The sequence below is a fragment of the Chiroxiphia lanceolata genome, chromosome 1 (genome assembly GCF_009829145.1).
Source record: "Chiroxiphia lanceolata isolate bChiLan1 chromosome 1, bChiLan1.pri, whole genome shotgun sequence".
Lineage (NCBI taxonomy): Eukaryota > Metazoa > Chordata > Aves > Passeriformes > Pipridae > Chiroxiphia > Chiroxiphia lanceolata.
The window spans coordinates 41,406,082-41,430,881 of NC_045637.1; the positions used below are offsets into that span (position 1 = coordinate 41,406,082).

The 24,800-nt window shown below is 38.8% G+C and overlaps 1 protein-coding gene across 1 annotated transcript in view; it reads left to right on the forward strand.

The window, feature by feature from the left end:
* Nucleotides 1-872: 872 nt before the first annotated feature.
* The window catches only part of ALKAL1 (ALK and LTK ligand 1), a 35,935-nt gene continuing 12,007 nt past the window's right edge, over nucleotides 873-24,800 (forward strand). The window contains exons 1-2 of the mRNA XM_032700397.1: nucleotides 873-959; nucleotides 1,794-2,137. Coding sequence (XP_032556288.1) covers nucleotides 1,804-2,137 — 334 coding nt within the window. The 5' untranslated portion in view covers nucleotides 873-959; nucleotides 1,794-1,803. The remainder of the gene's footprint in view (nucleotides 960-1,793; nucleotides 2,138-24,800) is intronic.

The window sequence follows — 24,800 nt, forward strand, 5'->3', positions numbered from 1 at the left end:
TTATTAAATAAATATCTGCATGGTACCTTCTGACAAAGAGTTATACTTGTAAAATCTGTCATAACGTAAAATATTTCCTGGTATAATTTAAAAAATATGTATTGCCTTTCAGTCTACCAAGACCATTCTCTGCTCTCTGAAAGCTGAGATCTTATTCATTAATTTTTTGCTTATTTATTTAGGGCTCTAGGAGGCAAGTTTTTTAACTTGTGGGTTTATTGGTATCACTAGGTCAGTACCTTTTTTGCCAGCTTTTCATTAAGTCTTATTGTCAAAAACTAAAAAAGCTGTTTTAGAGAGGCAAACTTTTACAAGGCCCCCAGTTTGTGAATTTGCTCATCAAATTCTACCACTACCCATCAAAGTCTACCACTGTTAGACTTCACAAAGTCTACCACTTTCCTTGCCATCAAAACAGAACCAAATTTATACACACTTCAGACTTTGCTCATGGCTTCTTTGTTCAATAAGAAATCGGGGGAATAAAATAGTTCCCTTGTACTCCCAAGGGAATCCTGCTAAGTTAAAGCACATTTTAATCCCTTGAGCCGGCAGCTTTATTAGTAAGCGTTTCCCAATCTTCAGGGAAATCTAATTTCACAAATAGATCAGAGTCACTTCAAACGCAGCTTTCGGTTGCCATCCACCGGGGGCCAAACGGGGAGGAGGAAGTTTGTCAGAAAAGACCTTCTCTGAGCCCAAGAGTGATTACCAGAGGTTTCTCCATCGACCGCCACCCACCTAAAGTCGATACTACTCAAATGAGTACGCCGGTGCGGACTATATAAGAGAAGCGCATGGCCCTGGAGGGCGCATCCCCCATCTCCGGGCGCAGCACCAAGCGCCCCGCTCCGCGCTCGGCGGAGCCTCCGCGGGGACAGGGGCTCTCCGACGGCGGCACAGCACCTCGCCGCTCAGCCCGCACGCATTCAGCCGGACGGACTCGCCTCCGCCTGAAGGTAAGCAGCCGCCTATCGGCTCTCCAGAGGGCACTTCGGCGTGGCGACTCGCTGCCTTGGCAGCGAAACCCTGATCGTTCCCCGGATTACTCCCCGGGTTTGCCGTGCGCCCCAGCGGCGGCGGAGGGAGGGAGAGCCCGGAGCCGTCGGGGAGAGCCGTCTCCCTTGCGGCTCCGATTAACTTCTTCGCCCAAGAGGATTTGCACGGGAGGCCAAGTATAAAACAGTTTGTAAATAACAGAATTTCCCTCCCTCCCCCTTAATCCTACCCGTTTTCTATAATTAGAATAGCTTACTTAGGGGCATTAAGCGCCGCTCTCGAAGACCCTGCCTGTTGTAATTGTTTTTGCCCTTTACACCCTGATTTGCATTAGTTCCGATGTAACTCCTCACTGAACTCCGTCCATTTGCCCGTCCGTGCGCTCTCCCTCGAACACCACCGTGTGGCACAACCCGGGGGCGGCGGGCGGGTGGGAAGGCTGACCCGCCGGCGGAGCAAGGAGGCACCCACAGGGGCTCTGGGGGCAAAGGGAGCCCAGCAAATGCCCTGCAAAACCCTGTACCGCGAATATGTGCGGCGGGATTAATACCCTTCCCCTAATCCGTGTCTATAAACGCACCCTCTGGGGAGCCGGGCGAGCGTGGCGGGACTGCCAGGGGGCTGCCGGGGCCGGGCGGTGTCGGTCCGTCGGGTCCCCGCACTGGGAGAGCTGAGCCTGGCCCAGCGTGCGGGAGCGGCGGGCGGGGATGCCCCCGGGCGCGGCATGGGGGGCGGGCGGGCAGGGTGCGGGCCGGGCCCGGCGCTGACCGCCTTCGCTCTCTGCCTCCTCCCAGCGCCGCAGAGATGCGAGGGGCGAAGAAGCGCCAGGCGCTGCCCGCCATCGTGCTCCTGCTGCTGGCCTCGGCCCCGCCGCCCCCGGGCGCCGAGGGCAGGACCGTGCCCGCCGCCGGAGCTGAGCGGGGGGCGCTCCTCGACATCCTCCTCCAAGCCCTGGGCGACGACGGCCGCCCGCTGCCGCCCCGCCCGCCGCGGAGGGACCGGGTGATCTCCCGGCGCTACAGCGGCGGCGGCGCCCCGCAGACAGACCCCCGCGCCGCCGCCGCCGCCCCCCGGCCACCCCCCGCCAACGCCGCCGCCCCGCCGCCCCCGCGGCTCTTCGCCGCCGCCCGGCACGGAGGTAAGAGCCGCCGCGCTGCCCCGCGCAGGGAGCTCCGGGGTGCAGCCCCCTGCAGATGCCGTCCCTGCCACCTCCTCCAGCGGCCCAGCCCGACGGCTCCTTCTGCGGCGCAGCCCGCTGCAGGAGGGGGCGGGCGAGTGGAAAGTAGGGTGGGGGGTGCGCTCCCATGGCCCCGGGACAGCCACGACGGTGGCTCTGCCTTTGCTGGGTTCGAGCCCCGTTGAGGGCAGCGCAGCTCAGCCCTGCTCCCCGGCTGGAGCTGTGCGGGGTATCCGAGACGTAAGGGAGGAGACGGTAACTGGGGCTTCAGCATCTTCTGCCGGCAGGTCAGCTGCGGCCACCGTTGATCTACAAACTCTCAGAGAAAGCCTTCCAACTTCCCTGCACTGCAACGCAGCACTGAGGGAGCCTCGTTTCTCCTCAAATTTAGTACCATTCCTCTGATTTGCACAAAAGAGGGAAAACGACTAATCTGAGAGACAGCTGTCTGGACTTACTCCTTTAAACTTCCTCTTCAACTTTACTGGTTCCCGTGTGATGCATTTTTCTAGTTTTGCAGGGCAGGTGCTGAAGATCCAGGGGCACGGTGGCTTGTTTCACCTTTTGGAGGGTGCTCAGACTGGGGCAGGGAGCCCCAGCACTGGCACAGGCCAGGCTGGGCTGTGACAGCAGGGAGAGTTCAGGGCCAAGCACAGCTGCCTAGTGATACTCAGATTGTCCTTGGCCAGAGGACTGCCACAGCTAGGTTGGGTGCAGAGCCATGCAAAAGCTTTTCCTACTAGAATGGAGCTGCCTGAGGAGGTTGTGTACGTTAGGTTTGTGCACTTCAGCAAAAAGGAGATTATAGTGACTGTCCTTGGCTGTAGCCAAAAGTTTTATTCTTGTTGTCTACCAGAGACTCTACTGGAGAGAAACCAAACTGAGGGAACCCAGGGAAGTTCGTTTTTTTAGGGATTTGTGTCCCTGGAGAGCGCCCTTCTGGCTGATGGCTGGTAATGGGTGAAGTTGAGATGCAGCCCTCCACAAGTCTCACTGGTAGAGTTGCTCTTTTCTGTTCAGTAGTCTGTTTTAAAGGAAATTGAACCCCATTTTGGAAAAACTTGAAGTTGGATGACAAGTTCAGAAGTTAATAGGTGAATAAGTGTTAGTGCAGGCATTAGTGCAGGGAGATTGCTGCTCGTTGTATGGAAACTGGGCTAAAAAAAGATTTTATCAATCAAAAAGTAATCACTTCTCTGGCCCTGGAAGCTTCTCAGTGTGATCTGCCCCAGGTACCGGGCATACATTGGTAAGGGGTTGTAGTGTCCCAGTGAACTTCCAGATATTCTTGCTTTTTTCAGACTGTTAAGTCTCTGGTAGTTATGGAAAACCAGCCCAAAACAGATTGCCACAGATTTGTGTGCTGATTGGAAAAGGTGCTGCTGGTTATGACCGTGTGACTGGTCATAAGTGTTTACTGGGCTTGAATTTTATATTTGCTGTGGACAAAACCTCAGTCCAGGAAAAAAAAGTAAAATGGTCTTTACAAGGCAGAATATATGAAGGCTTACCCGTGTCTTCTTTTCAAGTGAGTGAAAGATAGAAAAGTATGAATCTGAGAATTGCTCTCATACCTATACTTTGCAGTACTTATTGCAATAATTACTAGTATCAGGTGGCTTGAGGCAAAAGTTTGGTTTGGACAACAGTCTCTCCCATTTGAGATGTTTGCTTTTAACTAAATATTTTTTTTTAACTATAGAAAGTGTAAATATTTCATAATATTTATATAACTTTGAAGGGGAATTTTCTTGAAGCCATCAGTGCTATACATCAAGGTTTTGTTTTCTATTAATTGTTACTTTTAGTAACTATGTTACTAAATACTAATCCTGTTCCTAAACAAAAGGAACAGCTGATCCTTAGAGAAATTCTCCAGTTGTCCCTGGCATGGGTGCAGTGTCCTATGGGCAGCCACAAAGGTACCTTTCTCTTCAGCCTAGAAAGGGCAGATCTACAGTTTAAATAATAGTCACATTTTCTTATTCATTCAATTTTTAACAAGCAGCAAGGATACCAATTAGTACCTATCATGACGATGTGTGCTTGTTTTTTTGGGGATAGAGAACTGTGACAAGGCTTTTCTTACAGGTCATTAATTCTTTTCTTATAACTCTTGTCACCAACACATTAGTGGCAGCTTTTTATTCCAGCTGGTAGTACCTGATCATCAACTGAGAAGAATGGCTTATCTTCCTCTCAGTCAGGAAAGTTGTTGCATTCAGTTGAGTACTCAGCCAAGCATTGAAAACTGGAGTTATATATTTGGACTCTCTGTAGTTGCTGAAAATCAATCCCAAGCATCTGATTTAAAAGACAGTTGAGCAGCTCAATTGTTTCTTCTGTTTGAAACTAAAAGCATCTGGAGCAGTACTGTGTACAGAACACAGAATGCAAGGCTAATAACTTCTGTGTGTTTCCTCTTTTCTTTTCTGAGAGTGCTACTCTGTATTATCAATCAGTTGAATAGCAGGAGGACTGAAATGTGCTTCCTCTCCTCTTCTCTCATTCCCTCACGGTAAAGACTCACTTGAGCATTAGTCTAGCCACATCATGAGCTAACTCAACCCACTGAGCCACATCTCCACACACATCTTTCTTTCATTTCATTTGGGGGCTTGGCTAATTATTTGTATAGTGAGAGAGCTGGCCTAAAGTGCCACCGGGTGAATTCTAGGAGCAGCACAAGGCAAGTGATTAGAGCACATGACCAGGGGTGAGGTTTGAGAGTGGGTGGGACCTCTTCCTTGGACTTAGCTAAGGCCATAATGGAAAAGCACAGCAATGTTTCCAATTAGGCAGGAAAAATAAGAGCAAAACACTGTCAGACATCATACACTTACCTCTCATTTATAGATACAAAATAGGATATGAAAGCAAGAGTGTTTGGTCTGTGATGCCCCATCTGGATATGGCTTGCAGGTGGTTCAAGGGCAAGTCCTGGGCTAGAAGTATGTCATGGGAATAACAGTTATGCTCATTCATGTGGTTTTGTTGCAGGGTAAAGGGGCATAACTGAAATAGGATGGACACTCAAACCTGCCCTGCCATGTTGGGGCATTGAGCTGCTGTGACCTGCCTGGAAATGACTCTTTAGGTCTTTCTTCCCCCTTAATAATCAGGGATATATTCTATGTTGTGTGCTTAACCATAAGAAAATTTGTGTCATAGTTCTTGTAGGACCCAGAAGGAAACCCATATATGCAATAAAGATACCAGTTTCACCATCACTTTAGCTGTCTTAACTTCTTATCTCTTTTATCCCTACATGTTCAAAAGTCTTACCTCACACAGATCTGTCCCTGCTTTTCTTAGTGACCTGAATAATGAGAGTGAGGACTTATCTGAAGAGTACATTTAGAAGAAATTCCAACTAACCAAAAAGCAATCTTTATCTTTTGCGAGGATTTCTGGTAGGATGTCCCTAAAAATACAGGTCGTTCCTTTGAATTATTATATCTAATGGGATTAAATTTTCTTTCATAACATCCTTTACTTGCCTAATTTCCATGAAGTTTCTACGTTTGAGTGTGATTTTTTTTTTTCACTAGGAAGTGTCTCAGAGTTTTTAAGCTTAGTGATGAAAGCTCCTCAATGTGCAATCTTTTTTTAACTATCTCCTGCTTCTGGTGTATAACTGTGGTCAGGTTTTTATGAAGAAGATGCTATTTTCACAAGGAGAAGATTTAACATCAGGTTATTTTTGGATGTCACGCTAGGGAAACTAGAATAGTTTGTCATTCTTCTCAGATTTTTCTTTGTTACCTTTATCCAAACACTTTCCATAGAACCAGAATAGCTTCCATGTAATTTGACTTAAAGAAATCTCAAGAAATAAAAGTCTACATTAACTGTTCTTTCCATACATATTCCCCATCACAATGGAGAAAGGAGCTATCTAAACTTACAAGGGTTAGGGGCCTGAAATTTCTCGTTATGCTAGGAGACCAGCACATTTTAAAACATTAATTTCACAACATTTTGAGTGGTTAATTTTCAAGCATGAAGAAATGAAGATAAATAGTGCTCTCAATTTACCAGTATGTTCAAATTAGCCTCCTGAGCATATCTACTTCAGATTCAGAATAACATGTCCTAGAAGAGAATTTATCTCTCAAAGTATTTAAACTTTGAGGTTACACTTGAATTCAGTTTTATGTCAAAATTTCTTACACTTCATCAGCAGAAAACTGTAAGTTGTCCCATGACATGGTGCTAGTTTAACAATTATTCATAATGAATTAGATTTGAAAGATATGTTTGAGGTTTATTTTAGTTTACAGTTGAATCAAAACAATCTGTCTGTATGTAAGGCATGAGAAATGTTTTGTTCTTTTTGCTCACTTGAAAAATCTCCTGTAAGTGTAGTGATAGTTACAGCTGGAAGTCCCTAATTCTGCAAGACCTGTTGTGCCTAATACCAAACTACTTCTGTGAATATAATTACAGACCTGGAATGAAAAAAGGAGACCACTGAGGAATGTAAACCTCATCTCTAGGAAATTAAAATGTATGGCATAATGTAACACAGAGTTCTTTATAATACTTATGTCTTGTACAATTATTATTCCTATTAATAAAATAGCTTTTTGTTTATTTATTTATTTTAGTATATTTTTTTAAGAGGAATTGCTGAGATTTCAGGTGACTTAAAAGTAGATGAGAGTTAATAAAAATTACTTTCTCCAAAATCACCTTTTACCAATACAGACATTACTTCAGAAATTAGCAAAATAGTAGATGAAATTTGATTTAAAAGAATAACTGTTACATTAAAAAATCCAAGTCAATTCTGTTGAATTGTAGTAATTGCTACTGATTCTACAACTAGTTTTTGAATAAATTATTTTTACAGTGAAGTTAGTGGGTAAGCTTTTCTGGAAGAGAACCAGGAAAACGTATTCTGCCTTCGGATGCTAAATATAATCCGTATTCCAAATGTTTTTCTTTATTTTTATTGAGACACGCAGGGCATGCAAATAAGTTCTAAATCTATATATTCAAGATCTAGTGATTAAAAGAAAATATATCCTCATAAATTAACAAATGGAATGAATTGTACTGGAAGCAGTGAAGATGCCATAGGGCAATATGGTTCCCAGGCCAGTGGTTACTGAGGAAGGATTAGGGGGGCTCTGAGTATCTCAACGCATCACGAAGTAGAAATATAAACAGTCCCAATGAGTTCAGTGGACATAACTATTATCTCTGCTTGTACCAAGATTAGGTGTCAGCCCTACCCAAAAAATACAAGTGGGCAGGATAGATTTTTGTTACATAGTGTTTCATTTGGGTGAGGGGAAAGAATCACTTTTCATTGAATATCTTGGTTGTATTTTGATCTCAAGCCATCCTCAAATTTTCCTTGATAAATTCTCCTAAACAAATTGATACTGTCCACTTTTATTGATCGATTACTTACTGCTTCCTGTAATAAATACATAGTTTCACACATCTATAAGTTTACTTCTGATGTGCATATTTGCAACTGTATTTGTATTCATAAGAAAATTTTGTCTTTTGCGTAATTTTTGTAGTTTTTAATAGAATGAGCCTTGATTTTGCTGTCTTTCATTCAGGTCAGCTGTTTTTTTTCATCTGCACTTCCTCCCAGAAAGTGTTACCTTTGTACTAGTTCCTTGACCTGTAAGATGTCCATCATCTCAGTGCCTCTAGTTTGCATGCTGACTTTTTAAATTTCTAATTTATTTAAGTCCCAAATGTTGCAGAGATTTTATATTCCTTTATATTCAATTCTACGCAAGTGTTTGGATCTATCATCATGGTTCCTTCATGGTTATGATGCTTTTATGACCTGTCACACCGCTGCTATATTTCTTTCCTTGACTGCTTGGGGTTTAAGGTGTATTGTGCATTATGCCTTTTAATAGCAATACTCCATGTCTGGCAAACATAATTGCGAGATAGTAGAGCCAGGCCATTGAAAAAAGGCATCTGAAATCAAGGACTCCTCCAATATGCAGGGAAGTGAATAACAAAGAAGACAGAAGTTTTGTTTCAAAGTAGATCTAAGTGCATAACTGTCTCTAATTCAGGAACAGTATGCATTTTGATTTAGTCTAGCTCAGTCCTGAGCCTGTGAGCAAACTGAAGAGTTGATTCATATATTTTGGGGCTGGGGAGTTTCTTTACTTTAGGCACAATTTGATTTTTCAATCAAGAAAGAATGATGGGTCTCTTGTGTTTTACTGGTGTATGTTTTCAAGTGTTAATCTGCCATGGAAAGCCTCTGAGAGATACAAGAATGGTAGTGCACAGGTGTAAGGCTTTGCAATGCATTTATTGTTTCATAGATAGCCTTTAGCCTCAAAAATACACTATTTCTTGTCTGGAGATGTTGATTATTAAATATGCATGTATACAGGGAGAGAGATTTAAAAAGATTAAAAGTTTAACTATACATACATGCATATAGGCACACACATTCCTCTTTTAATTAATAGCGTTTGAGGGCAATTTGAGCAATAAAGATGCAGTGTTTCAGACCACATGTGATTTGAAAGTTACAAACGTGCCTTATAAAGGTAAATTATATTTTCCAAAGTGCTTAACACCACATAAAAATAATCGCATAGCAGTAGTCACTGTGCAAAGCTCTAAGAAAAACCTCATAATCAATGAGAGACATGAGAAAGGTGCACCATCTACGAAAACAACTACTGGAAGGCTGCAGAGAGAAAGGGGGCAGTGTTCCATGTCTGAAGTACATGTAGTGCCACTGTCCTCATTGAGATAATTTTATTCTTAAAGAAGATCTCTCCATGTGACCTGAAAATAGTTTGTAGGAGGGGGAAAATAACACTTACTTGTTTTCTAGAGAACTAAAATTTTCTGTGGTGCTTGTCTAGTACTTTTCACTAAAGTAAAAAAAAAGACAAACCTTAAATGTGACCATATCTTGTGTTAATGATTTGTAAGACTTGTTTTAAAACATATCAAATAAGTACGCTATAATAGCCATGGTAAAAATCTTCTTTTTCAGTACCTGCATTTGGCTGATATTGTACTGGCAAATAAATTTTGATAATTTGTTTCTTACATCTGGTTTTGATGATGAGAGAGAATAATGCAGTAGATTGCTAAAAAGGAATATAGTGGTTTCTGAATGTATGCACACAAGAGCAGTGTTACATGGGACGAGATATATGCTCTTAGTTGGAAAAGCACGTGTTCCTGGGACATTTTTTTCTTTTGTTTTGACACCTAAGCAATTACATATAGTCCTTGCCCATGAAGCCACAACTGAAACTTAACTCTAGTGATGAACATGGGTCAAAATGAAACTTGCAATATGACTAGAAATCTAATGAAGATACATGATGGAAAGCATTTTGCTATAAAAAGTACAGCTTATCTCCCATGACAGCCTCAGTTGATGGTGAGGTTTTCTATTCAATTTAAGGATGAATGCTTCATTTTGTCACTTGTGAATTAGAGGTTATTATTTCTTTGGAAATCCTACAGGCTATTTATTCCTGTTTTTAATGTGGGTCAATTGGAAAACAGTTGCTCCAGTGAGAGAATTGATTGACTATTGATTATATACTGAGGGCACAATTCCTTATCTCTAGGTTATAAACAAGATTTTACACATGAAGGATATAAGCATTTGATTGATTAGTGACCATTTTTATATTATCCTATATTTTATTGTGTCTACTGTGCCAAAAATCATTGATGTGCAGTGGTCCACTTATTTTACTAAAACAGTGCAAAAAAAAAATGTGTTTGTGTAATACAGGCTTTAACAGCAGTGGAAAATGCTATTCAGAGTTAAAAACTGGCTACTTTTTGATTCTAATACTTTGTTTTTAAACATTGAGTTAAAATGTACGTAGTCAAGCAAAAACCACTCATGGTAAAGGCACAGTTTTGCATACTAAGAATATTTAAACTTTCTTTATAAGTTTTTTTTTTTTGGTTTCTTTAAGTCTATTAGGTCATGTTTTGTCAATTCAAGTAAATTGGTTAGATTGCATTTTAGTACACATTGTCTTACTACATGATTTGAAATCTGTGTCTTTTGTTTAAAGAAAACAATTTAATGCAAATTAAATTTGCATCAGAAAAGCAATTGTTATGTTCCTTGCATGTTTTAGACAGCTTCCAGAGTGACATACACATATCTAATTAATTATGTTCTCCTTTTCACTTAAGCCTGTAAAATAAAGGTGAAAAGCAGATTAAAACCCTACTGGAAAACAGTCAGAAACCTTTTTTCCCTTAACCTTTACTGTTTACGATGTGTTTCAGCAGAAGGAACCTTTGAAATGAAGTGTTAGGAAATGCATCCTTGTCAGTATATGTGGTGGTACTGGATATGTGCACTGGATTAGTAAAACCCTTAAATCCCATTGGATTAAAATAACTAAGGAGATAGCCGTGGTGTTATTACTCTAATCATGATAGAGTAATTACTTCTTTGTCTCTTAATGACATGGCATGCCTAACACGTGAGAGACTTCTCTGCTATCACTGAAATTTCAGTTTAGGAAATTGAAGGAAAAACATATTCGAACTTGTCTTTTACAAAGTAGAAAAAGACTTATGACCAAAACATACTCATATGAGGATTTCTTGTAGTCTCCGGAGTAATCTTCTGGGGCAGAAGACAATCTAGAGCAGGCTAATTGCTTGCATTTGATTCTGTGGACCTAAAATTTGAATGGACCCATTGGTTGGTACTAATTTAGCAAGATACCACAATTTCTGCTTCCCATTGTTACACAATCAAATTCCAAGTTTACATGTAAAGTTAATATTTACAGATTTGCCCCTTTATTCAGTAACAAATCACTTTTCAGGATATCTGGCAATTTTCTGACTTTCAGAAGTGGGATAACTACAAAATAAATAATTCACATGGATAAGACCTGCAGAGTCTTATTTGCAGCAGATTTGCATCCGTATGTACTTCTCATGAACAGGGTGACTCTACATCATCTGCATGGTGGAGTCACTCCATGTGTATATATGTGATTCAGCTGCATGGGAACATGAAGGATCCCTTATCTAGGCTGTAGTCAGGGCTTTCAAAATCCTTGAAACAGATCCAAACTACATGTTATGCTGAAGTCCACTGACCCAGAATTGAGCAGCACCTCCAGAAAAGCCCTACTTCTCCTTCTTTGGAGAAGGATAGCTTATTCCTTTCCTGTCAGACTAAGGAGTGAAAAAAAGAGAAAATCTATACATTTAGTTGTATATATTACAAGCAAGAGAAGTGTTATCTTAGAATAAATAGAAAACCTCTCGAATAGTAAGAGTAACACTTTCTCTGCAGTTACATTTCATCTCAGAATATTATAACAATGACAGTGGTATTAGAAAATCAGAGAAACGTTAAACTTGCTCAGTCCCAGGATATGGAAAGGTTTCTGGTATTTTAATTTAAGGTTTTTTATTAAGCTCTTTCTGAATAGTGCCTTTTGGCGCACTGAAATATAGGTTTCCATGTATTTCACATCTGCTTATGATCTTTAAAGATAAAACCTCCAATATTAGTATGCCTAAGTAACTCTGTAATAAATGTATCCTCATGTAACTATGAAAGGGTAAAATGACCTTAGCCTGAGTATAAACCTGGCACATGATCACTGGGAACACCTTTAAAATAGTAGTTTAGCATGAAAGACTTATAAGAGAGAAACCATGGATTATTAATCTATTGTGATAGTTCTGTATCTATTCTAATTCAGAAAGAAACAGAAACATTTCTAAAATAAGCACAGGAAATGTAAAGTACAGTTAAACATTACCATTTGCACAGCAATCAACCTGGAGCCTATTCATATTTCAAAAAAGAACAGGGTCTAATTGAGCTCTGGCAAACTCACTTCTATTTTCTTTCACACCAACAGAGTTTGCCTATATTTGTCAGTGCTGAGTTTGGCTTGTGTGCAGTTAAGCATATGTCATCAGCTTTCATTCAATTGATTCCACTAGTTCATATATTGCTTTTGATGTATTGCAGCTGTTCGTGTGTTTAATTTATGCAAATATTCCAGAATCTACATTTATTAGCAGCCATGATAGCTAAAACAGAGTACTTTGCATAGAGTCCTGCAGAATTGCAAGATATGAATTTCCTCTTCATATTTATCAATGTGTAGTGTCTGTATCTCATTCTAAGAGTGGTTCTGCCTTCAGTCAGGAGCCCTCCAATAACTTTCCAGGCATAATTTGGAGTCTCTGGATTCATCTCAAATATCTCCCTTGATAATTTAGTGATTTCAAGTAGCTGAATAAATGGAAAGTGTTATCTGTTACAGAAAAAAAAATGAATAGGAAAAGATAGCTTCAGTAAATAATGCCTTTAGTAGTTTTACCAGTCTTACCTATATGTCTCATTATTTTCAGTGAATTATCCTTTCAGTGAATTAGTGTTGTAATACATCTTTCCTTTTGGAAACAGAGAAGTACATATTCACAGCTTAGCATTCAAAATAGCTAGGGTTTCATAATACCCTATATTTTCTCATTTGAGTTGATGGATATGCTATCATGTTTATTAGACTCTCTTTAAAAAATAAAGAGAGTTCTTCTGCATAAACTCATACCTCATATCTGTAATTTTTTTGAGATTTTTTTTCATTTACTTTTCAAAATAAATATGTATTTCAGTGTTTTCCATGTTCACATCTCTGATGGAGGAGAAAAGAAAAAAATGCTTTTAAATTATGCACATAGTGCTTATCTGTATGTATGTTCCAGACTCTCATAATGCAAAGCATAGTTGGTAATTTTTTACATTTCAAATGAAAACTTGACAGAATATGATAATCTAGATCTTTATCCATTCTAGTTCTAACTATTTTCTAGAGTGATCTCTAACAGTATTAGCAGAAAAGTAATCATGTATACTATGTTTAGCTTATTGCTTGATCCCACAGCATTTTCTGATGGAAACAAGGATTTACAGAGAGGAAAAGAAAAGGAAATGCATACTTCTTAATGTTCTTTTGCCAAACAAATATAAAGGTCTCCACAGGCAAGGATTAACTAATACAAATATGCTTTTTGAGCAGCTATTGAAGAATTACTAATAAACATAATTATAGCCGAGTTCAAGATATTCAACCTTGTAAATGTATCCTGTTATAATGTCATTACAGTTGGTTGAAGCCCTAGGAGAAGCCAATGTTTCAATCTCTTTGTTCACGTCTTAATGAATTATTGGAAAGTGGTTGACTAGAAAGCATTGAATCAGAAGGGGCTGCTGCATTCTGAATGTTGCTCTCTTTGATGTTGTTTACCTCCCAAGTTGATTCATTTCCTTGGCCAACAATCTTGGTATGTGAAGCTGTGAACCTTCTTTGTTGGACCATTATATTCCAGTGCATGTCTGGAAGACAAATGTGGTGTGGTAGGTAACTATCTAGCGAACGTTGTGTTTGTTGGAACTCACACCTTAGAATAGAATTCTCCCCAGATATGGAGTACAACTATATTGTAGCTAAAGGGGATACAATGAAATAAGTATGCTTGGATGCCCAAGCAGACATTCAGTTTCTTCGTAGACTAACCACACTTTCCATACTTGTTACCTCTTTTTTTTTTTTTTTAATTTGGTAAATCTTCTTGCTACCTGCTTCCAGTTGCTTCTGAAATCAATGCCTCTTCAGCTGTCCAAGGCAGAGTCTATAATGCAAAAATATCTGTTTGTGACACTGAGACCACTGTGAGCCACTGGGTAAGAGCTGCGGCCTACTCTGTGTACCAGCACATGCTTCTGGAGAGCTCCAGATTTTAGATAATCAAAGAAGAGCACAGGCATAAGGGATTATGATATGAGTGCATCTTGAGACTGGAGTCAAATCCTTGAATAATTCCTTGACAATGTGAACGTATTCAAAGATGTGGATGCAGTTTGAGTAACTGATGCTGCCTTCACAGTGGCTTAGCATTGTTACATTGCTTCCCACAGCAGTTGCTCACATTTGCCAGCAGATCAGTTCCACATTGTGTCATTACTTAAATTGAACTCTAAGAGCAGTGTTAAACTACATACTGATTTTTTTCATCTCCATTAAACTAATCTCACTTGAAGATCTTTTCACTGGGTGCATCACCTACAATAATGTAGAAAGAGCAGCCATTAAACGTAGGGTTCCCCACTCAGGCAGTGGTTGACAAACTATTCAGATTGTGTGGCTTTTTTCAGTCAAACCTGTCTTTAGGCTACCCTTTCACACAACCTCTGCTCTCTTGGGATGGAGATGAGGTTTAAAAAGTTGGCATGCTTGGATTGAGGGTCTTTCCTTTAAGAATGAGCTTACACTATGGTTAAATTATTAAGCATGGCCTGCCCAGAGAGGAGTGACCCAGATTTCAAGGGTTCAGAGCTTCTGAGATGTCTCATTGGTAACATGCCTTGGACAGATCCTCATTTATATTTCACCTGAAATACCACAGAAGGAGCATCATAACATGCTATGGTTTTACTTAAGTTACAGTAGTCTAAGAATTATTTAAAATTAACCTGCTAGCTTTAATTTGAAGAGGCAAGTGTGCAGGCTAAGAATATTCGGAGCATGGTAATGAGAGATGTAGCCAGGCCTCTTAATCTTTCGGGTAAGAAGACGATGAAGACTCAGAGTGTGCAATGGAGGAAGAAATAACGTGAAACCTGGTTTTGCCAGACAGGTAAAGACTTATTCACATTGGGAGAATCTCCAGCTGGGAAAATCCACAGTTGTTATAGCCTTTGTGCCACCAGAATAGAAAAAAGGGTTGGCTCAGAGAAGAGAATCTGGCTCAAAGAACTTAAAATAAATATCAGATGTCAGAGCTGTGACTTAATTGTTTAGCTAAGTAGATCATGTGAATTACACACAGATTGAGGACCTGGTTTTGCTCCCATTGAAATCAAGGAGAACAGAATCAGGGCATACTCTCCTTCTAGTGTTTTTCAGCCCTCAAAATGTGTTATTTGAGAGTACACCAGTTCCTAGAATAATTCCTTGTACCAGTTGGGAATCCAGAGACAGTGTTACCTGAAAACTTGAAAGGAATTTTTAGTTACAATCAAAATTAAGTGGAGCTGACTGGCAGCCTTACACTCAGGAAGAAGGGGATGGTTTTGGGAGAAGGCTTCACATGTGTACATTTTGAAGTACATTTCCATTGCCTGGCTAAGATCCTTCACGTAGTTCTAGTGACAAGGTGAAATATTGGTAGATAGGTGACAGAAAGAAAATTGTTTCTAATGCTAAAATATCTAAAGCCAATTTACAGACTCACATATATTTTTACAAATTCTGACTGGATGATGAATAACTTGATACAGCATGTAACTGATGACATTATAAAGGAAAAGAGCATAGAAAAATTATTTAGTATCATATTTCTGGACATACTCAGAAGATATTTTAGGAATTATTCTGATTTAGATAGGACAGTTTTTAGGTGCTGACTTCTGCATTTGTACAATGTCTAGGGCTCAGCTTTCCAATCTCATGATGATAATAATACCATTACAGCAATTTTTTAACCAACAGTGAGGTGTGATTTCTTTTTCTGAGAAATGAAAATACAGTGTCTAAGCACTTAGTGAGCAATAACGTTTCCTTCACAAGTGATAAATTAAGCAAACAAAAATCGAAGTTTGAGGGGAAGAGGAGGAACATAATATTCCCAGTGTTGTAAAACCTGAATAATTCACAGTAGACAAAACTGTCCTCCCCATCCCCTGTCCACCTATCCTGACACTTCAGACATGATTAAATGTTTCTTCTGTAGCTCGAGTGAATTACCTCCCTCCAGCCTCAGGTTATGTCCTTCCCACAGTTCAGTGCCCAGGCTTGGAGGAGCCAACTCTAGGTATAATCTCTTGCCCTTAAGAGGAGGTTGATCGGGAGGCTGGCAACCCCTTTCAGGCCGTAAATAGTCATTGCTCTGCTGAGGTGGGAAGGCCTCCCTGGAATTACTGTTCGTGCCGTTAGTTGTCTTCATAGCAACGATTGCTAACTATTCCTGTCACTCTCTGTTCCCACTCGCAGCTCAGCAGAGACCAGACAAGGCGAGGAGTCCAAACAGAGCACAAGGGAGGGGAGAAGGCAAGAGTAGGGCATGGGCAGGAAAGAGTGGGTCCTTCCCATGGATGTGAACAGATCTTTATCATCCTCCCCTGATTGCAAGTAAACCTTTTCTGCTGCTAAGACTACTGGAGGGACTGAGTTCAAAATTAGTTTTCCTCCATAGCTTCTGAAGACTTGACCTAAGTTTGGGTAAAGATGGGAATGATAAATAGGTGTCCTTCTCCTGTGCCTTGTATCCTTTGTAGATGCTCCAAGTGATACAAGAGGAACTCCTCAATGATCCTATGCTTGTTTCTCTTACTTTTGTTCTCTTACCTCTGGATGCATTTTCCAGCCTCCTCCCTTGTACTTTCACTTTTGTAAAATATGGTAATGTGGATCACAGAGAGTGGGAAACTGAGACAACTTGAGCTGTTGTGGTGTCTCAAAGATGGTCCTTTAAGTTCAAGTCAGAAAGCTGGGTTAAAAAGGAAAGAAATTCTGTCTCCTTCCCAGGAGCATATTACCATATGCAACATAATAAAACGAAAAAGAGCAAAGTCAAGTGAAATCATTATGTTTGTTTTGTTTGCTCTTACTGATTTGATTTTGTGAAAGTTTCTGTTTAAAAACTGAACTGAAGCATAAAAAATCTGGAGACAACAGTTTGTCTCAGAGGATTTTGTGTCACTTCATCTACCTCTTCTTGCATGAAAGAAGGCAGGTTTCCCACAGGTTGTGCTTGAGATGGACTGTGTTGGCAAGAGTGTCATAATACTAGAGTATTAGCACAGGATCTTTGTCCAGGGCACTCTGCTCTCAATATGTCCTGTGAGGTCTAACAATGATGCACAAGGAATACAGAACTAAAGGTCTTCTTTCTTAAAAAAAGAGGACGAACTTCACTTTCATTCATTTTGTATGACAGATGAATGGAGAGAAAACTGCAGCAGTGAGGAAAATTTAGAATACAAATGAGCACAAATTTAGAGTATAAATTTAGAATACAAGTGAGCACATAACGCCTTCTCAGACAGCAGCACAATTGTAGCTCTGGTGCTTCAGAAAGCAAAGCTTGAAAAAAATGGACTGCTTTAAAAGTTATCTATCTCATGATGTACACCAAAGTTCAATTGATTTTCATAAAAACATTGGTGTTTTACAATCCAAAGAACCCAAAAAGGGGCTATATAATGGACATTTTTTTCATAAGAACTAGCTGAATGAGTAGGTTGTTACTTATGGATTTACCTTGTGCCAGAAATGTGACAAGGAGCTTGAGACATTTAATTTCTAATCCCATGTACTCCTTTGTAATGTAGTAGTAAGTAAATTGAATTAATTCAGAAACTGTCTTCATTTAATGTTTTGCAGTAAACAAAGAATGGGGAAGTTAGGAACAAAACACTATAACAAACAGATATATTTCTTCTCAAGTTAAAAGAAGATGCTTTGTATGGGTCACCATCGTTTTTACAAGCTTGGCTTGCTTTTAGATAAAATGTATCATTTAATCAGAAGGACTCCATGTGAGCGGTAATAGCAGGGATTAAAGGAGAAATTCCTCCCTCATAGGCTATGACCCAATGGGGATAATAGCACGTAAAACATAACTGAGATAGTGATTTGTTCAAACTGGTATTTCACAATTAGAATCATTTGGCTGAAACCTATTGGAATTATTAAATCCATCCATCTTCTATTTCAGGCAGCACATCCAAGAATCTTGTTCATAACCTTTTTCAAAGAACTGGAATGTACCTAGTTAATGTAAGACTTGTCTTGTCTGTTTATCAGTTAGTAGAGATAAATAAATATCCCTGTATTCTTGAAGAAAAGTCCAAGTCACATTAGCTTTTTGTGTTACTATTTATATTTTATTATAGTATGTACAACATCTTCCATACTATTTATAACAGAGTATTGCTAAAGTTTACTGCCCCATCGCTCAAATAAAGTTATAAATCCAACTGAAATTAAGTGTTTCTAGTTTGTCATCTATTTCCTTAATACCCACCTGAAGGTCTCCACAATTACAATACAGCTGAAAAATATTTGGGTGCAAAATGCCTTCCATAATTCCCTTGCAATTACATTAATGGGGTGTTGATAAGTGAGGGGGACTATACAGCCATTGTGAGAGTGGAATTTGACCCTGGTCACTGTAAAAAGACAGCACTTCAAACTAAATTTTAAGACTATTTTTAGAAATCCTAAAGAAATAATGCATGTTCCATTCTAAGCAAAAGGTGAGTAATGAGAAATTTGAAATACTTCAGATCTATTCACATCTGTACTGTGCAGAATGTCAATACATCAAACAAATGTTATGAGGACATATAAACCTACAGACAGAAATTAGGCATGATGAATTAGGAAAGCAGTATGGCTTTGCTCTTTATATGTTTTTAATGTGATCATTTTCTTATTTTACTACCATTTGTAGGAGGTGTCCTTATCTGTTTTTAGTGTCAGTTTTAGAAATACCTTAGTACAATACTTTGTGCATTTTTAACAATGTTCAGTATTTGCAATACTGCAATTTTGGTAGAACCAAACAGATTGCGGTTATGGTCCTGTGAATGCCCTGTGGATATTAATCCCTCTGGGTTCAAGGGAGCAGGTGATTTAGATAAGGCTTATAGGGATGAGTAAGAGAGATAGGACATAGTTGAGTAGACTTTCTGGGATAAGAATGAGTGGTTGGCATTACAAGTGATGATTGGCAGAGCAAAGAGGACAAAAATAGAAATTGTGACTAAATGCCAGACTGAGATTTTGGAAGATAGTGTTTCCTTTTATGCCCATCTTTAGCACATTCAAGAGTAACACTGACTTCTTTACTGTAATGCTCTTGCCAGTGCTGACTGACATGGTAAACTTTATCAACCATTATGAAAGAAGACCCTGTTAGGCTTTCTCTTTGGGGTCATACCATTGTACTTTTACACTGCCTGATGTCACAGCCCACTTCATTACTCAAGTTCCCGGTGAATGTTACAGAATAAAGATTTAAATTTTGTATATAAAACACCAGATATTGTATTCGTAACTAAAACTGAGAATTTGAAGATATATCAGTTTATCAGCATTTAGAGTATTATTTGCCATGCTCACATCTGAAAAATATTATTGGAATGAATACCAGGGAAAGTAAATGTTAAGTCATTAGTTTAAGTATCCTTAGAAGCACTGTTTCAAATCTGGACAAATAATTAAACAGGGAAGCATTTGTTAGACACGTGAGTAGAACTAGCATTTTAGGACTTGACCAATGAGGCACAATCATATATCACAATGTACATTCCAAATATTCTCTATAAATAAAGTTGTAATGCCAAACAAAAACTTTATGGACAGCAAATAAATCCAAAGAGACTTGAATACTGTTTATGTCTACTCTTTGAGAAGATAAATGGACCAAATCATTCATTATGAATTCTTAATTGCCCTCCATTTGTAACCCTTAAGCTCTAGAGTACACTTTGTATTGCGGGAACTGAAAGGGCTCCCATAAGACAGAGTAAATGGCAAGCCTAGTAAACTCTGGTCTCAGAGCTGGAAGGTATGCATGAGTACATTCAACATATTCTACATTCAGTAGATGGCAGTGGTATGCAGCTATAGATTAATTCAGGATTTTCTCTTGAGCAGACACTCTCAACTCTGTGAATCCAAGCAGTGTTGATTTGGGGGTTTATTTGAGGCCTTTTATTCCCCAGAAAATATTGAGAGACCAGATAATTCCTCACCTGCCAGAGCAGACTGATAGAAAATGAAAAAAATTACTATATTGTAATCTTCATTACACAGCACTTGGAGAAATCTGGTAAGTTTTGAATTTCAAACAGTAATATTACACACAGAAAGGAATGCGTCTGTCTGGAGCACTGACTCATTTTCCATCTATGCTTATTATGTACACATCAAAGTCTCAAAACAAAAGTATTCAGTAAGTGGGAACTGTGTGTGTATTACTTAACAGGAGTAGTAACACAGTGACTTCTCGGAATACTTCACACAGAAATAGATATTTTCCCTTGCCTAAAGGAATGAATTGCAGATCTAATGGGGGAAGCATGGGGGTGGGGGGAGGGTGTGTGTAAGCAAAAAAAATTACTAGGAAAATTAGAAATTATTATAAAGCTTTTAATTGTGAAAAACTGGAAGACAAACAACAACGACAAAAAAGAAATACAATTTATTTCTGTAGTAGAAATCACAGATGAGTAGTCTAAGAGAATTAATTACACCATTTAAGCAGATATTTTCTCATATGGCAGTTATTTCTAACACAAATAATAGAAAATGTTTAATGATTTATGACTGTTAATGATGGAAGGAGTTTCTCTTTGTTGCAGAAAACAATGTTTTTTCTTGCCTCCCTATGGGAGGCTGCAATAGGGAAGGCATTAAATACATTAATATGTGAGCAGTTGTAATACAACCCGAACTTCATCCTAAGGATTTTGAACACTTACAGACCCCAGAATCAATTGGTGGTCCCTTAGTAGGGAATGCAAGTGTCACACATTTTCAACAAAGAAGTGCATACTCTGTTTCTCTGCTGTTTCAGACACCCCAGGGGGATCCAGAGAAACATTTCAATCTATATTAATATGGCTGTTGTATGCAGAACAAAAAATAATACCATTCTGGTAGAAATGGAATAGCAGCATAGAAAAAATAGCATTTCCAGCTGAGCCAAAGCTGCTGGAAGTCCTCAGTTTTTCAGGTAATAAAACTTTATCCAGCCATGGGCCCAGAAGTAAGAGTTTTGTGGAATCTGGTCACAGCCAAAGCATAATAGTGAAAGTAGGAAATTAAGACCTTAATTGGTTGGGGTACTGAAGAAAGAAGTGTGTGTTAATTGATTCAACTATACTTAGTGTCATCTGTTGCTGAGGGCTGTATTAGGAGCAGTTCTCCCAGGTGCTGTGTAACCACAGTGTAGAAAGTGTCTCAGGGATTGAGATCAACTCCCTCAGACAGCTGCCCACATGTTTCTGTCTAGCTCTAGCAGGAATACCCGTGTCAAATCTGTAATCACATGTAATCTATTTATTCACAGGGTATTTTATCATCTGATTCCCACGTATACCACTGTAGTCAAATACCTGTGCTTTACTCCACCCCACACTAAACTCTTATCAAATGAACATTAATTTTTTTTTTTTCTCCAATAGGATGCCTTATTTTACTGTTTGCTATTTTAATTTTTGATTTGTGGCAAAACTCTTTTTTTTTTAACTGAGAAAGTACATCTCTTCCTAAAATTTGTAGGAATAATTACATATGTAGATGAAATCATATAGAGAAAGGAAGGTTTCTGAATATCTTTTTTATTGCTGGGTTTTTTTAAGCATTGATTTTGTAGGATTTCATGTATATTTAGGACAATCATGCTGAGGATAATTTCATCCTGGCTTTGCAACATCATTCCTTTCATCCATCTTCCTACCATATCATTTTACTTGGGTATTATTCTCATGTTCTGGTCGAGTTTCATCTCTGTTGCTTAAATTCTTTGGAGAGCTTATCAATTTTTTTATGAATTAATACTTGAAAGATTTTACTATCTTTTTTTTATCAACAAACATTTTATTTTTGTGCAAACTAAACATTGCTGAAAGTATGCCTCCTCTTACTAGTGTTTCACCTTGCGGTATAGTCACAGTAAACAAGGGTTGCCACCTTTAGGCACTGTGGAGAATTTGTTGTAAAGAGAAGCTCCATCTAAATCAATGTGACTTGTCTATGTAAGTACGCAAGACAGTTTTGATGGCAATGTTCCAATATTTGTGGAAGGTTGATATTTCAACCACTGCAAGATTTGTTCATGTACTGTGAACAAATACAGCCTTTGTATAATTTGAAACTTTGGAGAGTCTTGTCCTTTAAAAGGTTACTTTTATCTAAAACTCTACTAATACATATTGTGTTTTAAGCAGTTTCATGAGATGAAATGATCTAAAAAAAATTTAAATTAAAAACCTCCACATACTATTTTCATGCTAAAACATTTTGGAAACCTGCATCTGGATTTATAATAGAAGAATCAGCTGCATGTTACTGCTGACAGTTTTCTTCTGCTATTTGACAGATAGAAAGAAGAAAATACTTAGCATTTATTTTCTAAATAACCATGCTGAGGATAATTTCATCCTGGCTTTGCAAGATCATTCCTTTCATCCATCTTCCTACCTACTTCCTGTAGTTCTAAAAAAAATTTTAAAGAAAATATGTGGGAATTAAGATTTTTGTGGGATTGTATGTGTGACCATTGTGCAAAATTTAGATAAATCTACTTTAGACTAGAAAAAATTTCTTATTAGTTTGGTAATGCAAGACCTGTTAAAATTTATTGCTTTGTATTAAAATTAATTTGACTTAAGAGGACTATAAAGTAAGAGATAATGTAAGTAGGGAAGAAGAGCAAAAAACAAACAAAGAAGAGTAATTCTAAAACATCGTTCTTGCTGACGAATAGACAGTTACATTAATTTAAAATAGCTTTACTTGAGTGAATAAAAACCAAATCAGATCATATAATCATTTTAATAAATATTAAGATACATTATCATTACTATTGACTATCTCAGAGGAAGCATTATATTGTAAATAAATTTCTGCAAGATTAAATTCATTCACACCACCTGACTGTTAAGTAACATCTTGAAGTGCAGAACAACATAAAAACAAGAAACATCTGTTATTCCATCCTGTGTCATGTCATTTCAAGGAATGTTGTACAACTTAACAGTGGATATTCTGAATTTACTATGAATATTCTGGAAAATAGATAATTATTAAACCTGGTAAAAAATGTTAAGTTTTAAATACTGTAGTTGAAGTGTGTTGTGGAGAGCACTTAGCACCTACGTGCCAGTCTGACAAATATAATTTAGGTGGCAGACAAAGGTATAGTGATAACTGATGTAATTTCTGAGTTTATGTTCTATTGGACACACCTCTGAAGCATTTACCTGCCATGGAGAAGTTTTCCATGAATACTTCATAAGTTGATCTTTTTTCTTCTTTTATTTAAGCAATTGAGAAGAAATGTCTGTGGATTTTTTTTGCTTATTTTTTTTTTAAGATGTGTAAATATTTCTACAAAGACAGATTCTTGATGAAGAAATTTTTCCTCCTTATTTAGAAATCTTAAAGGACTTTGGTAATGAAGCAGAACCTGGGCTCTATTATTTCACATTTTCTGCACTCACCTACTGTACAGTGAGACTCCGTAGATCCCCCTGGTGTAGACCTGAACTAGACCAAGAATAGGTGTAATTTTTGCTATCTGATGGACGTTGCTTCTCTGAATAAACTAAAAATACACAAAAGCTGCCTGTTGGGAACATAAACAAATTAAGATCTTGATGTTTTTCCACCACAGTGATGTCACCTAAGGATGTGGAGATTTCGTGTCCCAAGACAACAAACTGTTGTGTGGATTTGGCGTATTTCAGGGCCACAGCTTTTGTTACTTTTACTCCATCAGGACATGAATTTTCCAGGCACAATTATGGTGTTGTGATACTGGAGACAGTGCAAACCAGGGTAAAAATCAGCACCTGCTATCACAGCTTAAAACATAGAGAAACTGAGGACACAGAAACGTAAAATGACTCATCCAAGGGGAAGCAACTATGTCGTATGTTACAATCTGAGGACATGCTTGAGACCAGGCTGTTGTTTATTTAGTCTTCCACCTCTTTTCAATCGTGCCCAAGTTAGTGAAAAATTAAACATTCATGTCAGCTGTCGGGTATTGAATAACAACTGGAAAGTGTGCATAATAATTTTCTAGGGAATTAGCTTTACAACAGAGGTTTAAATCAACTTCAGAAAGTTTACAACAAACTGTGAGAACGGGGAGATGGAGCAGCCGTTGCTCACTGATTCTTAGCTCAGACCTTGCTAGCTCTTCCCATCATCCCATTTATCCCAGCAAAGGGAAAAACTCAGACAGATCCAATCACCTCTTACCTGAAACTGTGAGACCTTCTGTGAAGTGTCATCTTGATAAAATTAACAATATGGATGGTTTAGAATCAACTTTGCAGTATAAACTTAGCCATTCTGTCTGTGAAGCAGAGCTGGAAAAACCTCAAAATTTGTCTTGTCCCTAGATTTATCCTTAAATATTCCTACTATTTTAGGGAAAAGATCCAGTAGGCAGATCTGTCCTTGCACCATTTAACAGTCATCCATGGCCATTACTATCTGTGGAAGGGGTGAGGAGTTGGCAACATTTTGTCCCAGATGACTAATTATCTAGGGATACACATAGAGGTGCTAATATCAATAAGAAATAAATCCTTGAACTAAGGTTATATTTATGGTTATAAACTGTGATTATGCCCAGAATTCATGGCTGGGCTTCACGAATGAAGATTAGGGAAAGGTCTCTACCCACATTCGACACAAGCATGCCATGCCCAGAATTATGCAGAGGGTCAATAGCACAAGTGCCTTTTAACTTAGATATACTCTCTCTGGTGAGCAAAGCAGATTTTGTAAGCCTGGGCACAAGAATGCCACAGTCTAAATATTCACCCAGCTGATTAAGAACAATGTTC